This window comes from Triplophysa dalaica, chromosome 3 (genome assembly GCF_015846415.1).
Source record: "Triplophysa dalaica isolate WHDGS20190420 chromosome 3, ASM1584641v1, whole genome shotgun sequence".
NCBI lineage: Eukaryota > Metazoa > Chordata > Actinopteri > Cypriniformes > Nemacheilidae > Triplophysa > Triplophysa dalaica.
The window spans coordinates 7,870,901-7,889,389 of NC_079544.1; the positions used below are offsets into that span (position 1 = coordinate 7,870,901).

Below are 18,489 nucleotides of genomic sequence, written 5' to 3' on the forward strand. Positions count from 1 at the left end.
TTCTTTGCGATCAGTGCCTCCCATTAACTGAAATAAACAATCCAAATAACTACCATATGTTTAAGGTTTCCACAAATATGAAACCAGATCAAATTCACATTAGGGTAAACCCCAGGGATAAACGGCGGCTGATATAGAAACGCTGACTGTGTTAGCCTTGGTGCATTTGATATTGATTCCATGACTTCAGGAAACATTTGTTTATGGACTCACTTTTAGAAAATCGAGGTGGGTTGTCGTTGACATCCCGGAGAGTGATGTTGATGGTGGTTGTCCCAGCTAAGCCTCCAAGCTGACCGCCCATGTCTTTAGCCTGCATGACCACCTGGTACATTTCCTTAACCTCCCTATCCATGTTGGGTAAGGCAACTCTTATGACCCCTTAGTTAGAAAAAGTGAAAGAGATCAGATCAGATCAGTATAATGAATGAGGCATTTATATTGCACTTTATTGGGTATTGCTGTATACCCAAAGCGCTTTACAATCATATGAGGGGGGTCTCTCCTCAACAACCACCAGTGTGCAGCATGCACCTGGATGATGCGACGGCAGCCAAAGCACACACCAGCTATAGGTGGAGAAGAGAGAGATAGAGCCAATTCAGACTGTAAATTCATAATTGTAAATGTTTTGTCAGGTAAACTAACATGCTTCATTTGTAACGTCTAAAAAAGGTTTTAATACTCTACCATCTTTTTGAGGGTTTCATCCTTCATAACTATTTTTTATTGAGCATGTGCATAGATCAGTGATGAAAACTGGTTAACAACCCTTAGCTTGTAATACAGATTTATGCTGTAGTCAGATATTGTTAAAAAGTGGGTTAATGATGTGTTAAACCATGTGGTTTGACCAATTAGAACAATTAACATTATTAAACTAAAAATAAAATATTTAAATTTCTGAAATATAAATCACTGATACAGTGCGCTTAAGTGACTGGTATATAAAAACAAAAAAGATCAGTTGTATGTGATTTTTAGGACGAAAGAAACTCTAATATTATTAAACAAAATACAAGATAATTACTTAAAAAAGCTTAAAGTAATGCAAACACTTTTTTCCTAACTACTTTAAAACTCTAAAAAAACTCACTTTAAAAATATAATAATTTAAGATAAATCACAGTTGCACCAAATTACATTGTTTAACGCTATGGCCTATTCATATAGATAAAAGGCACTAAATTCACTTAATTTGAAGGTTTAAAATGCATTTATTTGTAAAACGCCATTCCTAATGCTTGAATATTTGCAATATATTTTTGTATTTTAAAATTGGCCTGTCGAAAATCATTTCTCGACAATTAAACAAGTATATAAAGCAATCTGCATTTTATGTTTCAAACAGAAGTAGGAAAAGTAACGCATTGCAGCATCAATGCCACTATAGATTGTTTCTACCTTCTGATACATTTAACAACCCCAGTCAACTCCAGTTTTTATTACTCTAAGGGCATGAAAATTCAGATTCATACTTTTTTACATATAATAAGCATATTCTGAAGTATAAAATGTCCACTTTAGTTCTATAGCGTCCCCTGTAGTCAAAAACATGTGCATACTGTACATGCAAGAAATGGCTTACAGATGTCCAACATACATTTGGGCTCTCGCAATATATTTAGATGAACTGTGATTTTATCGATACAGTGTTTAGTTTACACATTTGATGATATCGTAAATAATCACTTTTGCCTCAAAGTGATAGTTCACTGGTTTGGAACAACTTGGGGTGGGGGGGAATAATTCTTGACAGTATTCTTATTTTTAAGGTGGAGTATCCCTTTAAGACTTTTGCCTGTCTTTCCGTCTCACTACAATCGTACACTCTTAAAAATGAAGGTCCTTCAAAAGATTCAAAAGCCATGCCATAGAAGAACCATTTTTGAAACTACTCCTCCTTTAACGGTTCATTAGACGAAAAAGTTCCTTCTATCGCATTGCTGTGAAGAACCTTTCAAGCACCTTTATTTATAAAGAGTGTATCTTTTGTGTAATTCATTGACCAAAAGACCAAAAAAATGAAAGATCTTCTCTTAAAGCGGGCGTAACACAGGGTTTAAGCCAATCTCATATTAATCTTGTGAACCTATAGAGTAGTATTGCATAGTTCGTATCTTTGAAGAGTTTTTAGTTTGATCACATTTATGAAAGATAGATACAGCTTCATGATTGTTTTTGAAAACATATGGTGCATGCGGGGGGGAGGGGTAGGCTGAACCAAAGGACGTGCCCAGCCATTGCCAACAAAACACAGACATCAGTTTCACTCACTGCATGCCATTCATGTCAATAAATGTTTTAGAGCACTTACATTTACATTTAGTCATTTAGCAGGCAGATTTGAAAAAACATGAAGTTTGTTTTCGAAACACTCTTGTGGTACTTTGATGTCATCTGCCAGTCAGATCTTGCAGCGTCGCATCAAGTCGAACAAGTCTAATGCCCTTTCATAACATAAGCGAACATAATGACGCAACCAGACACGAGACATATATAGAGCCAATGCCATTTCACAATCGAACCTGACGTACCAGAGGCAATCTTTGAAATTGTACGCAACCGGAACCAGATCTTTGGGCTCGGAACACTTTTTTAAATAAATAGCATCTGTTGCCATATCTGCCTGTTATGTGTAGTGTTTTATATAATATGATATACAAACTTTTAGGTTAAGGTGTATGGGGTCGGCTTACGTCCTAAAATGCGCACAAAGTAAAAAACGTACAGAAAATACCATGTACACCAGTAACATGCCTAGAGGATGAAAAACGGGTTGGGTAGGGGCTAGTCCTGTTTTGTAAGGAGGTAGCAAAACTTGAAATGGTAGCAAAATTAGTCAGAACACCGGCATGTATATAACGCGCTTCGGCATGATACCGGGTTGTGCGATAATATCATTATTGTGAATTCCATGTAGTGAAAATCTTTAAACTGTAACAGCCCTAATATACATCAATTGGTTGAAAACCAGATGGACAGTAGATATATAATGTAAATAATCAGACCTTTTAGAATTCAGTAAACTTCTGATGGACATAAAGCACCTACAGCTAGATGAAGAATTCAACAGGCCTTCATTATTCAATGCTGTACAGCTTCTGAGAACTGTTTTAAAAAAGTCAGACCTTTGACAGCCTTCTAAAGGCTAATCAATCCTAATAGAGTCTCTCTCAGAGGAGCCACGTTTTGATCTGCGGATGACAGCATGGCTTAAGGTGAATAGAATGCCAAAGGCTAAGCTGCTGAATGGATGTGCTTTGCACAGAAAGCTATGCTGAACTCTGCATAATGCAAAAGATCAGGGGAAAATTAACAAAACAATTCAGTTTTACCAAGTGCTAAGTTGGCTTAAACTATACTGTGAGTCTTAAATTCAAGATACATGGTTCCTTTAAATAAAAAAATGATTACGTTTACATTTAGTCGACAAAAGCTTATTTTACAAAGAGGGAACATCAAAAGCGTTAGTTATTTACAAAATGCAGCATTACTTGCTTTGTGAAACTAACATTGCTCCATTACCACCCTCTCAAAGACAAATTTGGCTCGAAAGAGATCTTTTGTGTATATTCCGGCAATCACGTCAGAAGTAATCTATTTATACCATAACCCAATGATGATGAAATGATGGGAAAGAGCATTTTAATCGAGTATATAAAGAAGAAAATGCTGAAAGGACTCCGATTATGGAATTGATGCAATGTGCAGTCTACAACATTTTCAGGTCGTGGGCAGTGCTAGCTGCATTTGGTGAATTGTCTGGAAAGATCGCAGATTCAAAGTTTGCAGTTCAATCTGTCCTTGAACAGCACATACAAATAAAGAACGCTATCACCTGATTTATAACAATGTGCTGTCTCACCTGTTTTTGCATCAACTGAGAAGTAGGGCTGTCCATGCAGGATACTGTACACAATCCGTGCACTGTTTCCATATGTGGGATCATCAGCATCAGAGGCGGTTATCTGCGTCACATATGTGCCTGCTCGCAAACATCAAACACAAATAACACTAAAATGCCACATGCAACAAATGTAGATACATACAGAGCGTGTCGACACTTTCAAGTTTGTCTTAGAGAACCGTGTTAGTGATGGAAAGGGCCATGGGTTCAATTGTCCGGGAACACACATTAAGAAATACATTTACCGTTAATGCACTGTAAATTGCTTTGCATAAAATTGTCTGCCGAATGCATAAATGTAAATGTGCCAGTCAGAGCAAAGAAGGGCACCACTACCACTTTAAATACATATAGAATCTGAAGGATAGAGAGACACAAACCAAATGCACATATTGCATAAATGTTTTAGCATTTTAAGCACTTAAATTTACTTGCCATTAATTTGCTCTCATTATATGTTGCTTATTGATCTTTAACTAATTTCTCAGCTCAACATTTTCTGCTTTCTTGCAAATGTGTGTGCACTTTAAAAACATGTTGGCTTTACTGTTCTCTGCATGTTTGCTTATCGCCCTAAAGCAAAGAAACGAAACAAAATGCTGAAAAGCTTTGAATAGTTAAACAGGGTGCCATTCTTAAAAAAATAGGATTGGAAATCTATCAATTCAAGACATGGTTTAGGAAGACCCGCTAATGGAATGGCATAAAAAAGAGACATTGAGGTTTCCTAAGTGTAAATTTATAGGAATGGCAGATTGGGGTGAGACACTGTTAAGCAGCATTTGGTGTAAGACTAAGCTTTTGGGATTTGTTATCAGGCCATTCTGTTAAAGTAAGCTAAAGAGATAACAGTATGTCTACAGATGGTTTTGGGTTTCATCCATACAGGGATTGAGTGATTTTTTTATGTGTTCTTGTGTTGAATGCACACCATTGTTCAATAGTTTAGAGTCACTTGACAAAAATGTGTCTCATAATCAAAAAATCTCAAATGTTTGAATGTCTGTTACAAAATATAATTGTGCTGATTTAAAAATCAAATTTAAAAATCCCAATTTTAAATGCATGGTGTGGAATGAAATAAAGAGAAATAAGAGAAAAATAAAGAAATGTCAGACAGTAAAAGCCCCAACATTTAGCTGTTGTACTTCTGTAAGCTTGTTTTTCCATTTTTTTGTTTTTTATTTTTTCCCATACACTAATTCATTACTTTTAGTCACCCTTTATGTTTGTCACTGGGTTTTGCAAATATCGAACAATTTTTTTTAAAGTGCTTGTCAACTTTGACAATACAGTATATTTAATCATTTTAAAAGTACAGCGTATTATCCATTTCCTGAAAACCAGCGAGTTTGGATTTCAGAGGTTTCGGTTGGACAGTGACGATATATGGGAACCCTCTCAATACTGTTTAAAAAGCATCCCAGAGTGAGACACCGAGAAGCGGGTTGAAAACATGTTTGAAGAACATCTTTGCAGATTCTAGCCAAAGAAAACGGAAATGCTAAAACTCAACACACTTTATTTTGCATTTTCTTTTGTTTGGAAAAAATCCCAAAGTAACATTTGTGGTATTTTATAGTTTTGACAAGTTTAATACTTTTCTAAAGTTTAAGTGAATCTAAACTTTCAAACAGTATGTATGATGTATCTATAGTTCATATTAGGCAAAAACAAGCAGAGAAATGTTTTGAGAACTCCACAGAAAGAGATTACACTTTTTGTTCATTACTCTTGGATATGAGGAAGTGTTCAAATATATAAAAATGACACACTTGCTGTTTAATTACTATAAGCAAAATACTGATGCCTAATGGGATGTCACTAATGTTGAACATGGAGTAATGAGCTACAGTATTTAGTCAATACGTTAACTAGGCGAACAATCCAGAATACAGCCAGTAATTACGAACTACAAATCATTTATAATTGCTCTTACACAATGCCCCTAAAAACTGCCTGCCATCTGGGATATAAGGAGAGGTGAACTCACCGACAGGTGACATCTCTGGAACACTGGCTGTGTACGGGCCCTCCAGGAATCTTGGCTCATTGTCGTTGATGTCCTGAACTTTGATAATAAACTCAGACTGGGGTTCTAAGGGTCTGCCAGTGAGAACATCAACAGCCTGCGCTCTCAGCGTGTAATAAGGTTTTTCCTCTCTGTCCAGGCTCCTTAAGGCGTGAATGTCTCCTGTGCTTGGCTCAACAGTGAATATAGAGCCAACTCCTTCACCTGAGAGTGTGTATTTGACCATATTATCTCCCTTATCCAAGTCTGAGTGAAGCTGAAATATGGCAAAACGAAAAGCAGCGATGAGAATTTGCTTTTCATTCATTACTCATTCATATAATTTAGTTGTAAACATTTGAAAAATGAAATCAGAAACAATAGTCCAGGGTGTGTTGCAAGAAGTAATCATTTACAAAACGTAAATCTATCATATCCAAAGGGACATGGACAATTTATTTTAATCCATTTCAAATATACTTACAGTAAATCAGATTTACAAACCAATTTCATATCAGCATCAGATTATGTGACCACTTGTTGGCTATGGTGTGGGTGACATATCATTACTGATACAGTTTGAGTATGTCCAAAGAGGATTGATGTGGTATTACTTTTCAGGCGTTTGTAGGCTTGACAACATCATGATTTATGAACAGCATGGGTGTTCAACAGCTGAAAATATAATGGAGATTTTTCTGGAGATTTTATAAAACTCTGTTTTCAGATTGTAATATTTTTATACCACTATCTTCCATCTGAATGGAACTGTAGGGAACACTGCATGATTTTTAAGATCCTGTGACATTGAGTTTGATGCTCTTTCTGAAAGGAAAGGATTAAGTTAGAAGTTCTGGAATTAATATGCTGCAATAAAAACATCTCTGGTGTATTGTGAAAGGATGTGCGATGATCAAAACATTGAGGCAAAACTGTAATGCTAAATCCTGCCAAGTTCACGGGTAGCTAATAAAAAAGTTACATTAGTTGGATACAACAGGCCATCAAATCAAATACCGTTAGACTTTATGATCCACCACAGGGGCACACTTTAAGAGAGTAGATAATCCATGAGCTACTGTAAAAAGAGAATCTATGTCCAGCTTTTACACCACTAATCTGATATGAATGTAAATGAGGCAATAAACCTCAAACCAGAAGATTTTGCTTAAACGCCCAATTTGAATGTCCATATAGCAGCGCTCGGTTTCACAACTGCAACCCACAATGAGTCCAGGGTAAAGAGACCTAGTGTTCACAGTACAATAGCAAAAATGCCAGTGGTTTCGAGAAGAGTTATTTTCTAGTGAAAAGGTCATACGTGTAAAGAAAATGTGACAGTGGGGTAATATATCCTCACTGCAAAGGTCAAACAAGGAGTGTGCTTTGCTTCACAGGAAAAATAAGGACATGAGAAAACTTGTGGAAAAATTTGATAAAGTAAATTGGTCCATTTCTCAGTGTTAAATTTTCAAACTGTTACAGTCAATCACAAAAACACAGTTTAAGTTTGAATTTAAGACAATTTGGAATCAACATGTTTTTAATTGTTGGCATAATCAGCTGCATAATTGTAAATTATTTCCAAAATTATTCTCCAAAACCTTCCAATTAGAATCAAATTAAACAGTTCCTTATGACAACCTCAGAAACACCTTAAATCTAACCACAACCAGCAGACAAGCCAATCTAAATGCTAAACCAGAGTTAGCACAGTAAGCTACTACATGTTTTCCAAACGAATGGCGTTAACTGAGCATTGCAGCTGAGCATTTCATGACCAAGATTGTTAAACAGAACATCAGCAGTGTCATCCTTCTTATATCTATAGACCTATATGACACATCGTAAACGCAAATCAGAGGGAACTTTGTCTTCCATTACTGTTTCCCTTGCATGCTCACTTTAAAGATAATTCTTTGTCAAGCAACCCTTTGATGTGATATGTGATGTATGAGGACACTTTAATTGTGATGATGGCTCAAACAGGAGATGATGGAATGAGTTATAATTTCCCATGGTGCCGCCTCTGATCAAAGTCTCTCCCCACACATACCACAGAAATAAAGTGTATTGATCTGAAACACACTTTGTAGAAGACAGTTTCTGACTGGCCATACATAACAGTCTTAGTATGACATATATACTTAGAAAAGTCTGGGAATATCTAGTCAATTGCTACTAAACCTTTTGATCGAGATGATGTTTTCTATGTATACTTGGCTTTGATTGAGTAGTCTATTGAACTTTTTTTTTAAACTTAGGTTTCTACCGTCTTATAAACTTACATGTTCATGTTTATATAGCAACAAGTCAGATCTGTGGAAGAGTTAAGAGAAAATAAAACATGTGCGTAACTGCATCTGATCCTGTTTGTACAGTCATAATCGGAAATTTACCTAAATAAAGTATAAACCTGTAGTTTACTGACAATATACTTCAACATGTACTTTCATAAACTAAAGAGTGCTGCAAATATTGAGCTAAACTATCAGTTCACTTAAAGTATTGTTGTAGTAGAAATAAAAAATATGTCTGTAAAATAGTTTGCATTCAACGTGTACTTGCGTTAATGAATACTTCAAATATAATTTTTATTATCTAAATTTAGTCAATTTAATACCTTGCTTGTACTACTAAAATAGTACACTTGCAGCTATACTACTAGTACACTGATATTAGTATACTTAACTAGTACACTAATATCATGACGGTAAAGGAATAGTTCACCATCAAAATGAAAATTCTAGGGATGCACCGATATGCAAATTTTGTCCGATAGCGATAATCGATCATTCTTGAACATTGTAAGCCGATAACCGATATATTGGCCGATATGCAGTATCTCAATTTAAATATAACATCATATTCCAAGCCCACTTTACACTAATAAAAGATTATTTAACTTTTAAACTTTTCTGGTATAATGTTTATAACATAAACTAATTAAAGATGTTCTTCCAGAGCAACCCAGAAAGGTGTTGTCAACAGCAACAAGTCTAAGAGGTCTCAAGACATTCAGACAACAGACGACGTCAAGCGTTATGCTTTTGTTCCTTACACATTCATAAATATCTACATCCAACATCAAAAATGTTTCGCTAATAGCAGTAAGTGAATGATCATGACAGAAAGACAGTACAGTGCAGCTGAAGTGGTTCAACCAGAGGAAATTATATATAATTTATCAGCTATAATATATATCTACATCAGGCCTACATCTTATTATCGACCGATAACATTTAAAAATGATCATTTATAAGCCGATACCAATATAGACGATAATTTATCGTGCATCCCTTTGAAAATTTCACCTTATCATTTACTCACCCTGTTGTCATTTCAAACCTGTGTGATTATCTTTCTTCTGAAAAACACATAAGAAGATATGTTTTAAATGTTGGTAAGCATAAACCGTCCCCATTGACTTCTATTGTATGGACACAAAACTCATGCAAGTCAATGGGGACCAATGATTTTCTGTTACCGACATTTTACAAAATATCTTCTTTTGCATTCTGCAGAAGAAAGAAAGTCATACGGGTTTAGAAATGACAAGAGGGCGTGTAAATGATGACAGAATTTTAATTTTGAAGTTGAACTATTCCTGAAAAAAATGACTCTTTATACAGCAGCATGCCCATGTGATGTGGACGAAAGCATCACCCATGGATTTCATCAGTAGCCTGTGAGCCATCTTCCTCCAGTGACCTGTGTTAAACAGCCTAGACCCAACAAACCCTATTCATAAGGACAAGCCTACACGCTTGTTTGCAATTAAATTCTGCTTCTGCTGTTAGATAAATCAGAGGTAACAGGCAAGGCTCCATCATGTCAACTTGCCTTATCTTTGGCAAAGGAGACTGAGTTGTTTTATAATGCGGCGGCTCTACAGGAGCAGAGGTGGCAGGTGTTTGAGAACATGGCTGAGACAAGCCCCTGTCTCCCAGTTTACATCCGCTCAGACAGCACTCAGTTAGGCCACACTGATTGCACTGGCATTGACTGCAAACTATCCAATTTAACTCTGATCCCATTTAAGCTGGAAGTGCTCAATTCCAACCTTCTTTGTAAAGGACCTTGATGCTGGATTTTCAGTCAGGGACACATGGCGTTCTTTAAGACTTATCCCTGTGAATACTAATAAAAAGGGGTTTCAGATTGTAGTAGTCAGGTTTAGATTTTGACGTCAATGTTTTGACGTCAAGAGTTTTGGTGGATTCCAACGTGTTCAATAAACAAAAATGTGCAATAAACCATTGCATTTTAGTGTCCTCAGTAAATAGACGTGTACCACTATCAACTATTAACAAGATGTGCTTTTGCCATTCTGGGGAGGGAATGCAACGTTCATTATGACTGTTCTATTCGTCAATTGATATAGACTCACAATTCTTGAAGATGGGGCTCTAAAAAGAGGCGCCTGAGACCCACCTGAAGGGACCTCAAAATAAGGTGTTATTTTGTGCAATCTAAGCATTGGAAGCATAAGTTATGGTACAGTTAATGTCAGGTTTAATGGTTGGTCGGAAATATGCTATTTAACTGTGGTTTTTGCCAGCAATTTTAGAAATATCATCCCCCATTCAAGTAGACGGGACTGTAGTTTTGCTGTGACTGTAAAGGCTGACTGAAATAGGCATTCGAACTCTGCTGGTATTCAATTCTACCATTTACGGTGATAATAATTTGCACACGATTGTAATTGTGGGCAATTTAAAATATTGTGAATAATTCTAGATAGCGTATTAGCATAATTATATACATTGCTTTGAAAGCACTAGCTTATACAGTTGCAATGTAATACTTATTCATTGTTCAATTAAATATAAATCATATTTTATTTGTTAAATATTTTGATCATTTAGTCTCTTAAATGCTCCAGATAGATTACTTTTTAGATTACTTTTAAATATCAGCTGGTGTTCAAAAGTAACAAAAATCTCATTAAGAACAACAATGATTTAATGATTTAATGCAATACCAGGATAATATGGCACAATAAAAGGCTTGGCAATTGTTGTAACATTTCATAGCAGCAAATGCTAATGAGTAAAGTTTTGTAAAAAGGTCAATCTAAAGTAATTTGGACTTCTGTGACGTTGTGCTTACTCGGCTTATAAAACTATACAGGTTTTAACTAAAGATGCACCGATATATCGGCCAATAATCGATATCAGTCGATAAAAGCAAATTTTCATTGGTTTCAATAGTTTAAAAACAGCCAATGACCAATGTCAATCAAAAGAGGACGGAAAATGCAATGCCTTTTGTGCTTTGTAGAAAATGTTAAAAAACATCACCAGTTTGATGTTCAATATTAATAGTCATCATGATAATTAATATCATTTAGAAAGTTATTAATATTAATTTAGAAATATAAATTTAATATTCAGAATCAGAATCTGTATTGGCATTAGCAGATATCACTATGAATAATTTGCATTCGTGGAGTAATTCAGTATCGATGTATCTCTAGTTTTAACCATTTCTTATTTCTCTGCTTAAAACATGTTACATGTCACAATCATATAAAATATACCGCTTTAATCATTCTAAAGCTGACCACGAAAAAAGGAAGAAAAAGAAAAAATAGCATAGCCGGAAGGATTTCGTTACAAAGAGCAAGCACAAGCCTTTGAACTCCTCCACCTTCTTATTTACAGGCCCCAAAATATCAATAGCTTTGATTTAAAGCATGGCTTTAAGAATCTATAACATCTTACCTTCCCAACATACTGTGGATCGGATCCCATGTATTCCTCCAGGACGAAGAACTGATTCCACACCCATCCTCTCTTGACTCTGTGAGCTCCCATCATTCCATATTTCCTATGTGCCATGAGATTTCTGTGGTGCTCTTTCGCCATCCTGCTCTGGTTTGAGTGCAGGGGAGACACAAAGCTTTTGTCTAAGAGACACCAGAGGAAGAGCAGCAGGCAGTTCCCCATGAGCATTGGAACAAGCTGTAGGTGCACAGATCCTTTGCTGGACACAAGTCACTTGTATAGAGACGCCAGGGGTATGATGAATCCAATATGATGCCCTCCACAATGCCTTGGCTGCATGGAAGAACTAATATCCGTGGAACATCAGGGCAGTTCTTGACAATTTTGTTAACCACCTACAAGAGAAATGAAGTGACATTGTTTTAAATCAAAGAGATTAAAGGATTTTTAAAGTTGTCTGTATATCACACTGGAATTCAATAAATAGAAAAAGAAAGCCTACCCACTCATCTGATACATCTTCATCTTCTGAATATTAGTGTGTACATTTTTGTCAAGGCTATTAAATAATCTAGCTTAAAGGCTTTGCAAAAACAGGAGACATGAACAAATTGGCTCATTTGAGTTAATTTAGAACTGGAAGTTTGAATAAAGATTGCAAGAAAAGATTATGGTGGATATGCAATGCTGTGCACAAATGTATTGCATTAGAAGTAAAAATAAAGGTTAACCTGCTTAAAAAGTTATTTTTTCCAATTTGACTTAACAACACAAGAAGTAAACCAGGCCAGATGGTTAGGCTCACAAACGTAACTTAACTCTTAATCACTCTCTAAATAAACCTGTAAAAGTAGGTAGAAATGAATCTAATATCACACAAATAATTAAATAAGGGCGCATCACATCTGTCTGGCTATTGAAACAAAGTACTGAATATGCTTTTAAAGCAGGTGTCTTCAGCCTTTTTGCATTTTAATCCTGCTTAATGGTGGAAGAAAATGATACATTACATATCACATCACAAAAGAGTCCTCATTTATTCTTGATTAATCTTTTTATAAAAATATGAAAGACAAATTTTATAAGGACAGATTTTCCAGTCCCTGCACTGCAAAATAAGTGATCTTTTATACATTTTATATAATCCACTTTAGACATTTTACTGAAAGTAACTTTGAAATTACATGTCAACTAACTGTCAATAATTTGCATCTACATGTTAACAAACTCTCCTTGGATAATTACTATTAGTATTAGGTGATGGTTGGGTATAGAGTTTGGAGAATAAGTTGACATGTATCGTTACAAAGTTACTTATAGACAGCAGAATGATTTTGAGGGATTATAATAGTAAAGTATTAGCAGATGCAGGCAGACAGTCTACTAATACTCTTAATGTGCAAAGTTCTTTATAATTTGTAAAATATCTAAAGTGGACTATTAACCTGAACAGTTACCAAACCAAATCATCTGAGCAGTTAAAGGGATGAGATTTAAAAGACACCAACACAGGTTTCTGACACAGGTTTTCTTTGCTGATACGTAAATATACAGTGTGACTAGTAACTCAAATATGACTTTTTTTAATGAATCACTATTAAGATTCACCAGCACACAAGCATTGAATCAGTGTGACAAATCTATTAAATTAGATTAGTTACAGACTAAATAGTCTATGCAAAAAAAAGATGGATACTTTCAGTCACTTGTTTTCTCCAACTTGTTTCGGTAAGATTTGTATAAGTCTGGATCCCTGTTTCGTAACAGGGATCCTATTACTTTTATTGGGCAATTCTCCCAGAAACGCACGCCCAAGGCAAGGTGAAAGAAATAGCCTGCCAACGCGCTAACCGGCGAGCGATAGGAAAGCCAGCTTATCGAGAATGGCTCGCTGTGGGTTTGCAGCTACAGCTCGTTAATCTTGCAAGAGTGAGAGAAGTTGAGGTGTGTTTTTTTGTTCACGGTATTTCAGTGATGGATGTTATATAAACGGTGGATATAACCCTGGATTTGAAGATCATTTGGAACTGAAAAAAATGACGGAAATGAATGCACGTGGTAAGTCAAACTAAGTCATATGTCTTTGTTTTGTTGGCAAATGGCATGTTCATGCATAATGTAAACAACGAAGGGATAATGCGATATTCTGTGCTCGTGCTGTAGTATCGTCCCCCTTGCCTGCCTCCAGCATATCGTCTGTTTCCGGAAATAATCGTACAGCTGTATCTTTCTTTAATTCATTTGATCAAACAAAATAGTCTTCGAAGATACGACGTATGCAATACTACTGTATAGGTATCAAGATAAATATGAGATTGGCATAAACTGCATGTGTTGCCCCATCTTTAATTCAAGTGCCAAAATGAACAACTTGTTGTATGTACGAATATGAGAAATTAAGCGTTGTAGACCTGAAAGTGGTGTCATATTGCAACATGTAAAAATCAATTTAGATAAAGAGGACAAGACCACAAACAGGACAACTGCAACATTAATTGCTGGACAGCTCACCACATTGAGCAGATGATTGCAGTCCAGTCTCTGGAGACCTGTTATGCGCTATACTATGGTAGTGACATTATGTTTGGTAGGACATTGTGTTTCTGTAGCAATTTTCTCCATGGGAAAACCTCAGCATTTGTCACTACACTTAACAAGCTCAAAGATTTCCACTGTAGTGTACCCTGAAAGAGTCAGCGTGCCCAAAGGTTATCACATTTTAAAACTATGCCCTCATTATTTTTGACTTTTCATGTTTTTCTTGTTGATCTTGACTCTGTTGAATTGGTGTATTTTTCAACCAGTTGGTGTATTTTGGCTGACGTGACATGACACGATAGAAGCCAACTTTTAAAATGTTGCAGAGTAAACATGTTACTTTCTAGCATGCATCACCCAGCAGAGTCGCTGAACTTGCGCTGTCATGTCCTGTTAGACAATAAAAGAGTGCAGGAAGCGGAGGCTGAGGACAAGAAAAACAGAAACGGAAAGGTTGTCCGAGAAGAATAACAGGCAGCACACACACATACAGTAAATTCACAAAGCAATACTAGTGATGCCTTCAAAAAACGAATATTTACTATACGTCTAAACCGAGCACAAACAACTTGTGACATGAAGAACAGCAAAAGATGATTTACAGTTATGCGTTTGGCAGATGCTTATATGCTTATATATATCCTTGCAAATCGAACAGGCAACATGCAATCAGTTGAGGAGTGCCATCCCCCAAAGCACAAGATGGGCCCCTCCCACCAGCACTGATGTCATGTCAAACACCTGCTTTAACGGCATAGCCTACATATCTGTATTAATTAAACTTGACCTAGGTTTTAAAATTCGTGTCGCCATTTTGAGAGTGGCTACGCAAAACTGTACTGGAGCAGTGCCTCAACAGTCCCCCCTGCATTTTCCGTCACATAATCTTCAATCCCTGCTTTTGACACACCCGTCTAAATTAATTATCTTCATTATTTAACTTCCACTGCATGTTATGTAGCCTATGATTAGTGTATTTCCAACGTCATACATGTCCAAACGTCATACAACATTTGCTTTCCTCCAAGTTGATATTCCTCCAAGCTTTCCTGTAGCTCAGAGGTAAGAGCAACGCAAGGTTGTGGGTCCGATCACAGGGGATTGCACATACCTACGTATAAATGTATAGGTTACTACAATGTAAGTCGCTTTGGATAAAAGCATCTGCCAAATGCCAAATCCAATGCTATCTTTGAAATTGACACTTATAATAGTTAAAGTTGAGACAAAGATGAGCACCGGACGAAAACCACATCGCATCTACAACTCGCAGGTATTGTGCTCCGGACACGTATGCGTGAGCTCAAGTTGAAAGTCTACTCCTGATGGACAATGGGCAGGATTTAACTTTATTTTTACTCCGTTTTAGTTAAAAACGTTAATTTAAGGAATAGGCAGTGCGCAACTGACGCCCGCAGAGATGGATTACTTTGCGCAGTCAGTTAATGTCCGAATGTGCCGCATTTACAAGCATGATTTCGTTACTTAGTTGCTTATAGACCCCCCAAACATTACTGTTCGCCCTGGGGCCTCTGAATATTGGTTTACGTGGACCAATATAATATAAACCAATGCATAGATAAATTTGCGAAGGGGCCCATCTAAGGGGTGGGGCGACAAAACACTGCTAGGGGTGTGGGGTGTCCCATACGCCACTGCATTTAGGATACATGAGCAATTGATTGGTATTGTTATATTTGTGTGGAATTTTGCAATATTTGGCCCTCACATGTATTGCCAAAACCTGCACACACATCCACTTTTTAAGGACAAACCTTTAATTGAAAAGAGATATACATGCGCTCTTACATAAGTTTGGGTTCTGTTGAACACAACGAAAGAAATGCAAAAGCAGAAGATCATGTAATAAAATATTGAAACTTTGTTCAGCAATATAAACGTGTGAGTCCCAATGTGATTTAAAAGGAATCCAATTACCCGTCAAGTTAACTCCATAAATCTTATCCCATTCAAAGCCTGTCAATTTAAGACATAGGGCTTACACTACAGAGCAAAACTCTGTATATAGGCTTTAGCACTGAAGCAGATGGTCTTTCCGGGCAATGATCACTTAAATTATATAAAAATGTTAGTTTTAAAAGTAATTCGAATGATTTCATTTATCTGTAGATGGAAAATGGCTACCCATCTGTAACATGAAGAACACCCACTTTGCTTGCATGCTAAAAATGACTTGCAGAGAGGGATCAATGCTGAGGAACATTGACCTTGGATTGGCCAAGGTAGATTAAGGCATATTTAAATTAATACAAAGGAAAATTATGTTTTGAGGGACAGAAGTGCAGTCCGTTCAATTTCATTCGTATTTTGGTGCATCAACATTTTAGCTTGAAAAACAATAAAAGCATGTCTTCACAAATTAAAAATGTAAACAATGCAAAAACACCTATAATTCCACGCCAAACTGAGAAACCTGTAATTACCAAAATTCGATTTATCCCCGGATAGACGGTGTTATTCCACTAAAAACTATTTACGATATCTAAATCCATGGATTGTGTCCTAAAATCAGCACAAACGAGTCAAATTCTAGGTATAGGCATGATCTAGAGTCAGTGTCACTATGCTTATGAAGTGAAAGTGACCTATTTGTCAGGTATGTGACCTCTGCATTTAACCCATGCAGAGAGTGAACACATGCACAGCAAGTGTTGAACACACGTAGACCCGGAGCAGTGGCCAGCTGTCCCTGCAGCACCCAGGGAGCAAGAAGGGTAAGGTGCCTTGCACAAGGGCACCTCAGTCATAACACGCCTGCCCTGAGGATCAAACCGGCAACCTCGTGGTCAAAGTCTGATTCTCTTACCATCAGGCCATGACTGCCCCCCTTATTTCCATAATACAGTCATGTATTGGGCTTGCTGGTGCTTGACCTCCACAGCACATTAAAGTATGACCATTAATAACAGCTTTCAAATGTCTTCTGTTCAAGACACTTTTGACGTTATTAATTACAAAGATGTGTAAGGATGTGCAAGAGATGGAGATTTTATTATTAAATTAAAGGATCAGCGTTAGAAGTAAAACATTTAATTAACCCATGCTTCCAACCAGGACCATTTTTTCTTGCACCTTTCAACGGCACCCTTCAACCTTACAATTGTCCCTCACAGCGTTACTTTAATTGTTATCAAATTAAAGATGCAATCCACCCTGACTAAAGCCCACTGGTGCTTCATGTGTGTCGTATTAGGCGGACAATTTATTGAGAATATGTTGTATCCTTCTGAAGGTATCTTTGCTGATCTCAGCAATTTCCTTTCAGCCATTTCAATCTATTTTTATAATTCACATTGACTACCACATCCAAGACTTTGTTCACATCCACTTGTTTATAGCGTTGTGTTTTTATATAGTCTCCATGGCCTGATACCTGTGCATTTAAAGAGGATAGGTTTCTACAGGACTGCTTTGGGGCAACTGTTTTCTCAGAGAACACACTGAAATCTCTTTGTATAGCCAACAAACATGACAGACAAAGCAAAGCTCAACAGAACACAGAAGTTTACCTCACATGAAGTCTGATTCTCAGGGCATTTGTTTGTGTCGAAAACAGATACAGGTGTGTGGGCATGTACAGTAAATTGTGTACAGTATTTCATGACAGAACATGGGACTCTGGACTTCACTCTTGGAAGGGTTGGCAAACATTGTATGGCACCGGGAAGCTTTTAATCAATGACAAGTATTTGTATCTAAATTACTGTAGTTCATTTGAATGATTATAATCCTATTGATGTTAAACAAAAAACAGTGTTAAACAAAAACAGTGTTAACAACATTATAGCAAACATTAGACTCTACACTATTGCTATGAAACCTAACAGTGAAGATTTTAGAGGCTGCATCCATTGCATCTCTTAGCAATGTGAATAATACGAATACACGTTTTGATAGGTGAAAAAATTATGACATTTTAGACGATGGTTCTCCAAAACAAAAACGTTCAACCTCAAAACGTAGCACCATTCCAGGAAAGATCATAAAATGATGCAGTGTGACACTATAAAAAGCTTTATATGGGTTAATTTAAACAATTATTTTTAAAGATTTTATCAATCCTTAATTATTCATTGTCTTTATCAATGCATCATGTGCTTGGAAAGTGAATACTATGTGTTCACCCACAATGCTTTTTCAATTCATCATCCAACAGAGGGTTAAAGGAACAGTTCACCCAAAAAAAAATCTGTCATCCTTTACTGACCCTCAAGTTGTTCCTAATCTCTATTCATTTCTTTGTTCTGATGAACAGAGAAATATCCTTGAAAGAATGCTTG

General features: G+C 36.5%; 1 protein-coding gene across 1 annotated transcript in view; it reads right to left on the minus strand.

Annotated features, from left to right (window-relative positions):
* cdh12a (cadherin 12, type 2a (N-cadherin 2)) overlaps positions 1 to 18,489 on the minus strand; it is a 43,593-nt gene that overhangs the window by 20,578 nt on the left and 4,526 nt on the right. Inside the window, exons 2-5 of the mRNA XM_056742972.1 lie at positions 11,648 to 12,045; positions 5,904 to 6,198; positions 3,869 to 3,988; positions 214 to 381 (exon numbers count right to left, since the gene is read on the minus strand). Coding sequence (XP_056598950.1) covers positions 214 to 381; positions 3,869 to 3,988; positions 5,904 to 6,198; positions 11,648 to 11,878 — 814 coding nt within the window. The 5' untranslated portion in view covers positions 11,879 to 12,045. The remainder of the gene's footprint in view (positions 1 to 213; positions 382 to 3,868; positions 3,989 to 5,903; positions 6,199 to 11,647; positions 12,046 to 18,489) is intronic.